The sequence below is a fragment of the Vipera ursinii genome (genome assembly GCF_947247035.1).
Source record: "Vipera ursinii genome assembly, chromosome: 1".
Taxonomy (NCBI): domain Eukaryota; kingdom Metazoa; phylum Chordata; class Lepidosauria; order Squamata; family Viperidae; genus Vipera; species Vipera ursinii.
The window spans coordinates 49,881,908-49,895,086 of NC_139512.1; the positions used below are offsets into that span (position 1 = coordinate 49,881,908).

The window sequence follows — 13,179 nt, forward strand, 5'->3', positions numbered from 1 at the left end:
GTCTGAGGAACCTGGTCTCAGGGCTGACAGAAATGAAAGTATTATTTATTAGGTCTCCCAATTTCACTAAACTTAAAAGGAGCTGGGCGGAGCATTGATTTTGTTGGAGCAATGGACCTGAAAGAAATAAGTTTGTCTTTTCTTCATTTGCTGTTTTAATGGTCAAAACCTGTGCTTTTCTCCTCTTCTTTGTGGGCTGGTAATTAGACACCCCCCCCAAATCCCACTGTTCAGCCTTGAAGCTCTTCTTAAGCCTTGATTAGAAGAGTATGAGAATCTCTGCCAAATTGAGCAATCACATTTCTTTCAGTCTTATAACTGAAATTTGCTTTGGGGATCAGAAACATTACCACAAGCCCTTTTGCCAGTGCTGGTCCCGCTCCTTAATAAAAACAGCCGCGACCAGCAATCTTTCTGCTGCTTTCTCTCATTTTCACTGTGGGAGAGGAAGACAGGCTCCAGGGCTTTGATGTGCAGCCCTTGTAAATCCATCGATGATGCCTTATATGTGCGCTCATGTGAGTCCCAACCAGCTCCAGCTCCTTTGAAGTGCTCCAGTGATCAAGATAAAAGTAGTGGAGGGGGAAGAGTCTTTCAAAAGCCATCAAGCCCTAATTGCAGGTAATAGAGCCTCTTGGTATCCCATATGGAGGGGAAGGGGGAGCATCCCCAGTTTCTCTAATCCTGCAGCTCAATTCTGGGCTCCTGCAGTGAAAGGAAGTAGCCTACAGAGAACAAGACTTGGGGAACGCAAGCTGAACGTTGGGAAATAGCTCCTTGCAGTGAGTTATGGTGGGCCTGCAGAAGTAGTCTTTCAAAGAAAGTTTGGGACAGGCTTCCAATGTGGCAATGGTGCTTCAGGAGGTGTAGTCTAACGCATGTAAAGGATTCCAGACTTTGGAAGACTGATTCAAAAAGATCATTGGTAAAAATCACTACAGTGCATGTTAGCTTGCATGTAAATCATTCCCATACTACATTCTTCAGAGTGTTTATATTAATTAATTTTCCAATTCACAGCCAACGCCCACATTTTTTTCATTTGTAATCATAGAATTGGGGAAAAATACTCCAGTGAGTTGAATTCCATCTTGTATAATGCTGCAGAATATAAAGTATATAAAGAAGTGCATTAACTGTTTGAAACAATATAACCAGGAGCCCAGAATTAAGTTATTTTCATTGCCCTGATTTCTTTGAAGTTTCTCTGAAACCTTTAAATTTTTTGTGTTATTTTAATGAGGGACCACTGGTAACCAGGAAACTGACAGTTAGTTGGGATGTGATTGCTATTCGGGATTACAGTTTTTAAGTAACTAGTGAATCAATTTGTTTGCTCAGATTTTCTGCAAAAAACATGCTCCTAATTTCATCGTGGTCTGAATGTGCAGTTGGTGACATTATAGGACAAGGCTTTTCCAACAGTAAAGCCTAGAGACTATAGTTCTTCTTGAGTGACCATCATCAGAGCCTGCTCTATCTTGTCTTATATGCAAGGAAAGGGTTTGAGCATCATAGGAGTTGTAGTTTAACATGTCTGCTGGGATAAGTGAAAGCTGGATCTTCATCAGGCAGTAGGACTACAACTAACTTTCATTTCAGATTGCCACATCACCTGATGTTCCTTCATTCAAAGAAGAAATACCACAGTCACACAGGATGCAGAACCTGAGGCTGAATGGACAGGTGATACCAGATCAACGCAAACACCATTGGCCATTGCAACAGGCTTCAAGGAACCAGTTGGCATCACTCCAACCTGCTGAAATACTCCCAGAAGAGAAAACACCTTTTGTACTGGACTTACAAAGCCTGACAGGCTTAGCCAATGTGGATCTGAATGCTCAGAATCCAAACATTCAGGTAGGCTTAAACTGTTCTTACTTGACTAGTCACAGACACATCAAAAGTGGAAGAATCCTTTGCATCTCTCTCCCTTTCTCTCCCTCCCTCCCTCCTCTTTTCCACAGGCTTCATTTTTTTCCTCCCCATTAACTCAGTTGAAGTGAGTGAGCATGAGAACTGTTAACTGCCCTAAAATGATCCGGTGGTTTTCATGGGGGATAACAAAGTTACTTCTAATATCCCCCCAAAAAAGAATGACTGAGAAATATATAATTTTGTTTATTGACTTTTTTTAGATCAAATTTTTACTATGGTCTTTAAGATTATTTCAATAAATAAATAATAGCAATAGCACTTAGACTTATATACCGCTTCACAATGCTTTACAGCCTTCTCTAAGTGGTTTACAGAGTCAGCATATTGTCCCTAACAATCTGGGTCCTCACATTTTACCAACCTCGGAAGGATGGAAGGCTGAGTCAACCTTGAGCCGGTGAGACTTAAACTGCTGAACTGCTGGCAGCTGGCAGTCAGCAGATGTAGTTTGCAGTACTGCATTTTAACCACTGCACCACCAAAGTAATGTTAAAATCAAATTGAAAACTATGAGATTGATATTAATTGCATGAATGTTGGAGCCATACATAGAATAGTGTAGTATTAATCTACTTCTAAAGTTGTTTGTTAAAGTTTTACATCATTTAATACAATAAAGATTAAAAAGATATTAAAATGTAATACAAGCTCATGGCTATAATCTTTATCTAAACTATTAGATCAGATCTTACATTATTTAGAGTGAGAAAGACAGGAAAAGAAGAAAAAATGTGATACTGTTTATATTGTTTATCTTTCCTTAACTTCTCTGGTATCTCAACTAAATGGGTCAATATTTTCAGAGTTAATAATACAAATTTAACAACTGTGTATGAGTGCCAGCTAAATAAATGAGCTTATTAGAGCGCTGGTGGCCAGTGGTTAGAATGCAGTACTGCAGGCTACTTCTGCTGACTGCCAGCAGTTCAGCGGTTCGAGTCTCACCGGCTCAAGGTTGACTCAGTCTTCCATCTTTCCGAGGTCAGTCAAATGAGGGCCCAGATTGTTGGGGGCAATAGGCTGATTCTGTAAACAGCTTAGAGAGGACTATAAAGCATTGTGAAGCAGTATATAAGTCTAAGGGCACTTGACTGCGTTGTACCCATGCGACCTCTGACCCGGCGCAGATCCCGCTGGGCCCCATGGTTCTCTGTGGAGCTCCGGGAGATGAAGCGTCGGAGACGAGGTCTAGAGAGCGGTTGGAGATCCAGCCGATCCGAATCCGACCGATTGCAGTTAAGAACCTTTATAAGGTCTTATCTTGCGGCGATAAGGACGGCGAAGTCTAACTACTTTGCCGCCCTTATCGCGTCCGCAGATAATCGCCCGGCCACCCTGTTTAGGGTGACTCGCTCCCTCCTTAACCAGGAGGTGAGAGAGGATCCCTTGCAGGGACGAGCCGAGGAGTTTAGTCATCATCTGGCGGACAAAATCGCTCGGATCCGGACCAGTCTGGACTCTGACTGGGCAGAGTCTGACGTGGAGGAATCAGGCGGTCTTGAGCACGTTATCTGGACTGAGTTCGACCCTGTTTCCCCTGATGATGTGGACAGGATCATGGGGAGACTGAGCACCACCACCTGTTTGTTGGATCCGTGCCCCTCCTGGCTAGCTTATGCGGCTCGGGAGGGAACACGAGGCTGGTTCCATGCAGTAATAACTGCTTCTTTGAAGGAGGGTGTCTTCCCTGCCGCCTTGAAGGAGGCGGTGGTGAGGCCCCTTCTCAAGAAGCCTGCTTTGGACCCGGCTGTTTTAAACAACTATCGTCCAGTCTCCAACCTTCGCTTTCTGGTGAAGGTTGTTGAGAGTGTGGTGGCACATCAGCTCCCTCTGTTCCTGGAGGAAACTGATTATCTGGACCCGTACCAATCGGGCTTCAGGCCCGGACACAGCACGGAGACGGCATTTGGTCGCGCTGGTGAATGATCTCTGGAGGGCTAGGGACAGGGGTTGCTCCTCTGTCCTGGTCCTATTAGATCTCTCAGCGGCTTTCGATACCATCGACCATGGTATCCTGCTGCGGCGTCTCAGGGGGTTGGGAGTGGGAGGCACCGTTCTATGGTGGTTCTCCTCCTACCTCCAGGGCCGCTCGCAGTCGGTGTTGACAGGAGGGCAGAGATCCGCCCCGAGGTCTCTCATTTGTGGAGTTCCTCAGGGGTCGGTCCTCTCGCCTCTCCTGTTCAACATCTATATGAAGCCGCTGGGCGAGATCATTCGTGGTTTCGGGGTGGGGTATCACCAGTACACTGATGATACCCAACTTTTTCTTTCCACCCCGAACCAACCCAGCGATGCCCTCTCCGTGATGTCCCGTTGCCTGGAGGCGGTTCAGGTCTGGATGGGGAGAAACAGGCTTCGTCTCAATCCCGCCAAGACTGAGTGGCTGTGCATATCGGCATCTCGGGTTAACCAACTTATTCCACCTCTAACGATGGGGGGTGAGGTGTTACCCCCCGTTGATAGGGCTCGCAACCTGGGCGTCCTCCTGGACTCACGGCTCAATTTTGAAGACCACATAGGAGCCGTGACCAGGGGGGCTTTTGCACAGGTTCGCCTGGTGCACCAGTTGCGTCCCTATCTGGACCGAGACGCCCTACGCACAGTTACTCATGCGCTTGTGACCTCCCGTTTGGACTACTGTAACGCTCTCTACATGGGGCTGCCCTTGAAGACCACTCGGAGGCTTCAACTGGTGCAGAATGCGGCCGCGCGAGTTGTAATGGTGGTCTCCCGATACTCCCATATAACACCTCTACTCCGCGAGCTGCATTGGCTTCCGGTTGCCCTCTAGGTGAAATTCAAGGTGCTGGTTATTACCTATAAAGCCCTACATGGCCTGGGTCCGGGCTATTTGAGGGAACACCTGCTGCCGGCATCAAACGCCCTTCGCCCAGTGCGCTCCCACAGGGAGGGTCTGCTCAGGGTGCCGCCGGTGAGAGATTGCCGGCGGGTGACACCCAGGGATAGGGCCTTCTCAGTGGGAGCGCCTGCCCTCTGGAACCAGCTGCCGGTGGAGCTGAGGACTGCCCCCGACCTCCGATCATTCCGCCGGGGCCTGAAGACCTGGCTCTTTGAGCTCTCAGGCCCAGGCTGAGGAGAAATTTTTAACTGGGGTTTTAAGTATACAGGGTCAATTTAATATTTTTTAATTTGGTTTTTTAACTTTTGTATGGTGGATTTTTTAATTCCCTGTAAACCGCCCTGAGTCCTCAGGGAATAGGGCGGTATATAAATGTAACTAAATAAATAAATAAATAAATATTATTGAATTGTCCCTCCAAATAAGTACAAAGCAGAACTGTATTATATTTGTATACACAATAGGGAAATTTATATTCAAAATGGCATAAGAGAAGGACTTCATTTAGTCCAGTTTCCAAAGCTACAGTGCATATGAGTTACATTAATTCAGTCGCTGCTGTATACATTCAATTAATGTGTGTCTTACAGAACAGGATTGTTTTTATGTTTCTCCATTTCTGTCATTCATTGACTCATTTGTTTTACAAGAAGTTAAAGTATGTTCACATTCAGTTGACTAATTGCCCTGAAAATGTTTAGAATGTATGTTTCTTTTCGTTTGATAATATTCGCTCTGAATGTTGGATAAACAGCAAGCTGAATAAATACTGATAAATATTAGAAGATATATATATTTTTTTTTATTGAAAAGTTTTACAATACAATTTTCCATTAAAAACCCCCATCCCCCCCGACCCTCCCCTCCCCAGCTCCCCCCTCCCTCTTCCCTCCCTTGCCTCCCCCCTTCCCCCCTCCCTCTTCCCTCCCCGTACCTCCCCCCCACCCTCCTCCCCCCCCCGGACTTCCCAGAGCTAAATACAAGGTATATATATATAAAAACAATCATAAGCAACCATATACTAACAACCATAAATTCTAAAATCCATCACCCTCTAACTTGTATAAGAACAAACAAAACTTAACATTATTAAATATATATAAAAAAGAAAATTGGAAAAGAAAAGAAAAAACACGAAAGAAGACTTATTCAAATGCTAGATAAAACTTCTTAACCCTATACTTATTCTGGATAAACTCAATCCACTTTCTCCATTCCATAATATAACGTTCTTGCGAGTGATCTTTCAAATAAGCCGATATCTTCGCCATCTCTGCCAGGTCGGAAACCTTTAAAGTCCATTCTTCTATGGTCGGCAGCTCCTCTTTCTTCCAATATTGTCCTATCAAAAGTCTTGCTGCCGTAATTAAATTCAGCATCAACTTAGAGTCCACCACTGTAGCATCAACAATTATTCCCAACAAAAAAAATTGCGGACAAAACTTTATCCTTCTTTTAAAAATCTTCTGTATATTCCACCAGATTTTAATCCAAAAGGCCTTAACCTTTTTACATGTCCACCATATGTGAAAATATGTTGCATCTTCAGCCCCGCACCTCCAACACTTAGGCTGATAATTCGGGTACATACTTGCAAGTTTTTTAGGATCTAAATGCCATCTATAAAACATCTTATAAAAATTCTCTCTTAAGTTTTGAGCTTGAGTAAATTTCACATTCCTCACCCAAATCTTCTCCCACATATCCATAGTAATAACTTCCTGGATATTTTGGGCCCATTTTATCATACAGTCCTTAACAAGCTCTGTTTCTGAATCAATCTCAATCAGTGCAAGATATATCCGTTTAATGTGTGCAGGTCCCTGATGTCTAATTTGCTTTATCAAATTTTCATCAATCGTTGCAAATCCAATTTTCTGGTCTTCTTTCCACCTGGCCCGTAGCTGAGTATATTGAAACCATGTTTGTACAACCTTCTCTTCTCGCAAGAAGCTATATGATTTCAAACACCAAACATTCCTTTCTAAACTTAAAATTTCCTTGTAGGTAGTCTCATCGTGTTTGAAACCAGCATGTATATTTTCTATTGCGTGTTTTGGAATTGCCCACAATGGTATCTTACAACTTAGCTTATGTCTATACTTCTTCCAAACTCTCAGCAATGCCTGTCTTAGAATATGCGTCCTAAACACGGTACCTACCTTCTTATCATACAACAAATATGCATGCCAGCCAAACAACAAATCATGGCCCTCAAGATTTAATAACCTCGATTGCGTCAAGTTAATCCAATCACTTATTCCTACTAATGCAGCAGCTTCATAATATAATTTAAAATTAGGCAATTTAAGGCCACCTCTCTCACGAATATCCTGCATAATCTTAAGTTTAACTCGTGGCTTTTTCCCTGCCCACACAAATTTATTGATACCACGCTGCCATTCCTCCAAGTTAGAATCTTTCTTAAGAATCGGTATCATTTGAAATAAAAATAAAAATTTGGGCAGGACATTCATTTTCACTGCTGCAATCCGTCCCAACAAAGTCAATTGCAATTTTTGCCAACTCTCCAATTCTTTTTGAATTTTCCCCCACAATTTTTCGTAATTATTTTTATATAACTTTGTATTCGAGGGCGACAAAATTACCCCCAAATATTTAACCCTTTTAACAATCTCAAATCCAGTTAATCCTTCCAAGAAGGCCTTCTGTGAAACTGTCATGTTTCTAGCCAAAATTTTAGTTTTCTGTACATTTACTTTAAATCCAGAAACCTTCCCATATTGTGTTATTATCTCTATCAGGTCCACAACAGAATTCTCTGGCTGGGTCACTGTAACAACCAGATCATCTGCAAATGCTCTCAATCTATAATCTTGATCTCCAACTTGTATCCCCTTAATTTTTTCCGAATTCCGAATCTTGTTCAATAATATCTCTAAAGTTAATACAAATAGCAAGGGCGATAACGGACATCCTTGCCTTGTACCCTTCTCAATATTACATACTGCCGTCAAGCTATTGTTAACTATGATTCGGGCAGTTTGCTTTTGATATAATGCCCTAATCGGCTGCAAGAAATTTTCCCCAAAATCCATTTTATCTAACATTCTCAACAGAAATTGCCAATTCAATTGATCAAAAGCCTTTTCAGCATCTAAAAAGATTAGCGCTGCAGAGATCTGGTTGTGTCTTTCCAAAAACTCTAACACATCAACTATATGTCTAACATTATTTTTCATTTGCCTACCACTAATAAACCCCGTTTGATCCCCATGAATCACCTGTTGCAGAACCCTCATCAGTCTATTAGCCAAAACCTTAGCAAATATCTTATAATCTGTATTTAAAAGCGAAATCGGTCTGTAATTTTTAACTTGAGTAGCATCCTGATCTTCCTTCGGAATCAATGAGATAAAAGCTGTTCTCCAAGACGGTGGCACCTTTCCCCCCCTCTGGATTGTCTGGAACAGTTCCTTTAACGGTTTTATCATCTCAAATTGTAAATTTTTATAAAAGGCCGCAGACAAGCCATCCGTACCGGGCGCCTTATCAACCTTCAAATCCTTAATTGCTGTAAGGATTTCTTCTTCTGTGATCAGTTGGTTAATCCCCTCTCTTTGTGCTTGCGTAAGGACCGGAATATTAGCATTCTCCAAATATTTATCAATGTCTTTTACCTCAATTTCCTCTTTGGTATATAATTTCGAATAAAAATCCACAAAAGCATCCTTAATTAGATTCTGTTGAAACACAACCCTTCCTTTATATTCAATCTTGTCTATGTTAGAGGCCCTTTGTTTCTTCCTCAGTCTATAGGCTAACCATCTGCCTGGTTTATTAGCGTTGCAAAAAGTATTATGCCTAGCAAACCGCAGATTGGTTGCCACTTGGTCTGCCATTAATTTATCAAATTGTCCTCTTAACAGCCTAATAGCCTCTTTAATCTTCACGTCCCCTGGATTCAAAATCAAAACCCTTTCTTTTTCCTTTATTTCATTCTCCAGTTCTTTCCTTCTAGTTTCCATTACACGTCTACGTCTATTATTCATATATATCAACACCCCTCTCATATAGGCCTTACTAGCATCCCAAACCATATCCATCGAGGTACCCTTATTCATATTAATCTCGAAAAAATCCTTCATCCGCTGTTTACATTCTTCCACATTTTTCTGATCTCTAAACAAGTTCTCATTTAGGCGCCACGAGCGCCTATCTCTTTTCTCCTTATCAATCTCCAACCAAACTGGACTGTGGTCTGAAATAGTTCTTGCACATATCTTCACTTTTTTAGTTCTCAAAAAGAAGTCATTAGTCAACAAAATAAAATCAATCCTTGAGAAAGATTGGTGTCTGTCAGAGTAAAAAGTATAATCCTTCTCCTGCAGGTGCCTCTCACGCCAGATATCTCGCAATTCCAAATCATCCTTCAATTCAAAAAAAGTTTTAGGCAATCTGGCGTGGCTTGGAACACGCTTAAAAGCTCCAGCTTTATCCAAGTGTACATCCAGAACACCATTCCAATCTCCCATAAAAATAAAAGATTTATAATCCAACTGGGTAAGCTTTGTATGAAGTAAACTAAAAAAATCAGCTTGTTGTTGGTTAGGTGCATATAGTCCAACTAGAAGCATCTTTTTACCTTCTAACAGCAGCTCAATCATAACATATCTTCCATGCTTATCTGCTTCAATTAAATCTGCTGTTAGAGCACTTTTAACATAAACAACTACTCCATTTTTCTTATTCTCTGCAGAGGCAACAAAATGCGTACCCAGTCTCGCGTTCAATAAATACTTTTGATCCAAAACTCTAATATGCGTTTCTTGCAAACATATAACGTCTATCTTAAATTGCTTTAAATATTGAAAAACTTTCTTCCTCTTCTGCGGTGAATTCAGTCCATTAACATTCCAAGTTAAGAATTTAGTTGCCATGAATATTCTCCAGAAGCCCATGGACCACAGCCTTGATAGGACTAACTTCTTTAGGCCGAGCTCCTCCCACAGCTTGACTGTATGTACGTTGCGAAGAAACTGAAGACTTTTGTTGATCTTGTTCTATTATTTTCTTTGCTCGTTTTAAAGCAGCACGCGTCACTCTTTGCTCTCTAGGATCATCCAAAGAAGTTGTAACTTGATCTCCTCCCACTCCACTTTCCTCCGTTTCCTCCTCTTGTTGTTCTTCTTCTCCAGATCCTTTCCCAGCTTCCAGGAGCGTTAATGGAGTTGCTTTTAAAACATTGTTGTAAAAATCACGCGCTTGCTTCACAGTAATCAACCGGTACCTTTTACCTTCATGCATCACCATCAGCCCCTGAGGAATCTCCCATCTGAACCTTATATCTCTTTGCTTGAGCTCATGCACGAGGAATGTATAATCCTTCCTTCCCCTTAAAATCCTTGGAGGAATTTCTTTTAAAACCAAAACTTCTTGTTCAGCAATCACCACTTTAACATCATAGGCAGCTTGTATAATTTGATCTCTGATCTCTCTTTTTGCAAAATAAACCACCACATCTCTAGGCAACTTCCTCTGTCTGGCAATCCATGAATTCACCCGAAACACTTTATCCATAGCTGCTCTTATTTCAGATGCTGGCAGGTTTAATACTTCTTCAAAAGCCTCAGAGATCAGCTGCTTCAAGTCTTCTTTAGTATCCTCTTTTAAACCTCTGATTCTGACAGCAAACTGCATCTGGTAAAATTGGGCTAAACTTAAGTCCTTCTCCAGTTTATCTCTTACATTTTCATTCTCTCTTACTTTGACTTCTAATATAGCATTCCTTTGATCCAAATCATCCATCTTTTCATCTAATTCTTCCACACATTCCGCCACTTTATGCACTGAAGACAAAATGTCTACCTTCATCACGCTGAGCTTCTGTTCCATCCTCTCTTCCATTCTCTCCTCCAGTTTCTCCAATTTCTCCTCCATCTGCGCAAATTTATCAGCCATTGATTGATTAATTGAGTCCAAAAGTTTATCCACAGCATCTCGAAACTCCTTCGCTGTCAGCGCTTCAGAAGGGTGCAACGCCTGTAAAGATGATTGTTGCACTGGCGAGGATCCACCACTCCGAAGAGTTTTAGGGGGAGGTTTCGCCGCCATCTTTTAATCCTCAAATATGACGCACTTTCACTTAGAGTTTAAAAAGTTCAAGTAGTTAGAGAGTATATTAAAATAAGCCTCTTCACCTTTATCTCTTGTACCGCTCTGCCTGCTCCTTTAAATCATAGTCCTTTCTTCAGGCAGGGATGGTTCGCAGACGCCTGGCTCCGCTCCAGAAAGTTCAGAGCAGACACGCCGGCCAGCTGGGAGCAACCCAGGCTACGGGGGAGTTCAATCCTTCAGCCGCCCAAGCTCCAAGCTCAGGCGGCCTCGGAGAGCTCTACCCCTACCTGGGGCCTCACCCCCTCCTCTTCTCCCGAGGAGGGGGCTTCAATTTCGCCCGAACAGCTGTTCGGCGCTGTTACGGGCGAAAAAAACAAACAGCTGAGCCGCGGGCAGCCCGGGAAGGCTGTCTTCGGCGCCGCGACGCCACCGGAAGTCATTAGAAGATATATTTTGTGTAAGTCATTTTGATATGATGGTTAAAGGCACTGGGCTACACACTGTAAGATTTTGAGCCCTATCTTATGCACAAAGCTGGGTCAGTGGCTTTGGGCTAGTTACTCCTTTGAAGTCTTACTAAGCTAATTTGGTCTAGTGGTTAAAGCACCAGGCTAAAAATCAGGCAACTGAGTTCTAGTCCCGCCTTAGGCATGAAAGCCCGCCTTAGGCCTGAAAGTCATCCAGACTTTAGGCCAGTCACTAGGGTGACAAGCCAGGTGGCTGGTCAATTCCTGCTGCTATCAATGAATCAACACTTGGTTGATCCAAAAAGTGGAAGCAGACCTTGTAGTTGTGGGAAAAAATGCTAAAAGAAGAAGATTCTTTCTAAGCCCTATGAAGAATTCATGGGCAAACCACTTCCAAAAAATGTTGCCAAGAAAACCACATTGACTTGTCCATGTAGCTGCTAGGAATCAAGACTGACTAAAAGGCACAAATTATTTTATTTGCTGTGTAGCAGGTAGAGGTGGAATATTGTACCACTTATAGAATATCCCGTTTTTAATTTAAAAACTTTCTGTGTCTGCCTCTTTTTTTACTACCTTGTGGCTCTGAAAGTCTATTCTAAAATCATTCATTGCCTGACATTGCACGTAAGAGCATTTTAACTTTGGAACTGTTGTTGTTCAGTTGCTAAGTTGTGTCCGAGTCTTCACAATCCCATGGACTGTAGCACACCAGGCTCCCTATCCTCCACTGTCTTCCAGAGTTTCCCAAATTCATGTTAATTTTGTAAAGTAGGCAAAACTTAGTGATACTCACTGGTGAAATATGTTTAGTTCTTCTAACTCAGACATGTCAAACACAAGGCCCGGGGGCCAGATCCGGCCCGCGAAATGGTTTCATGCGGCCCGTGAAGCCATCCTGGAAACAGTGAGGGAATGGCCCCCACTGCCTTGGCCCTGGCCCAGAGACCCTCAGATCTGTCCCACTCCTGCCCAGGCCCCCATAGGCACCCTTGATGCGAATGATGTAGAGCTGGCCACGCCCACCCAGTAGGCCATGCACACTCTAGCCATGCCCACCCAGTAGGCCACGCCCACCCAGGCCATACCCACCCAGCCCCCTGAGGGCAACTGCAATGCTGATGCAGCCCTCAATGAAATTGAGTTTGACCCCCCTGTTCTAACTGATTATAAAATAGTGATAGATACATTTATCATTATTAAATACTGATGGCTGAGAACAGGTTCAAATATTAGGGCTCTTCAAGGTTCTTGAAAGGAAGGGCTCAGTGCATGGTAGAATATTCAAAGCAACCTCTGTCAAACACTTAAATCAATTATTTCTCTTTCTTTAAGAGTTTAAGACACAATGCTTTATATACAGTCCTGCATATTCCAAAGGAACTCTTTCAAATAATTTGTTCAATCTTATTTGTTACTTATGTTATTTTAATGTTTTTTACAAGAACTGTGCTAGATCACATCCAAAGCTTATGTGGTTCATCATGTTATTTTCACAGTAGTTAGCCATATGCCTATCTTCATGCTGCCTGCCTATAAATACTGAGGATAATTCATAGTTAATTGTGGTTTGTACTCATGGAAAGCCTTATTTTCCATGAATATGCTTGGCCCTCCTTTTAAAGTTGTAATGGTTGTATCTATCATTACATTTATAACAAGATACCTTTGTTAACTATGCAGTTTGAAGGTGGCTGTCTTCTCTGAATGTTTCACCCGGGAGCTTTACTGGATGATTTCAGATTCAAAAGCTATGAAAGAAAGAGGGAGAAAAACATTAGCACATTCACACAATCCATAATTTATATCCCTCAAACAAAGGTCAAAGGTAAA

The 13,179-nt window shown here is 42.3% G+C and overlaps 1 protein-coding gene across 1 annotated transcript in view; it reads left to right on the plus strand.

Annotated features, from left to right (window-relative positions):
• ISM2 (isthmin 2) overlaps positions 1 to 13,179 on the plus strand; it is a gene marked incomplete at its 5' end in the record, with an annotated part of 35,452 nt that overhangs the window by 9,873 nt on the left and 12,400 nt on the right. The window contains one exon of the mRNA XM_083349095.1: positions 1,603 to 1,863. Coding sequence (XP_083205221.1) covers positions 1,603 to 1,863 — 261 coding nt within the window. The remainder of the gene's footprint in view (positions 1 to 1,602; positions 1,864 to 13,179) is intronic.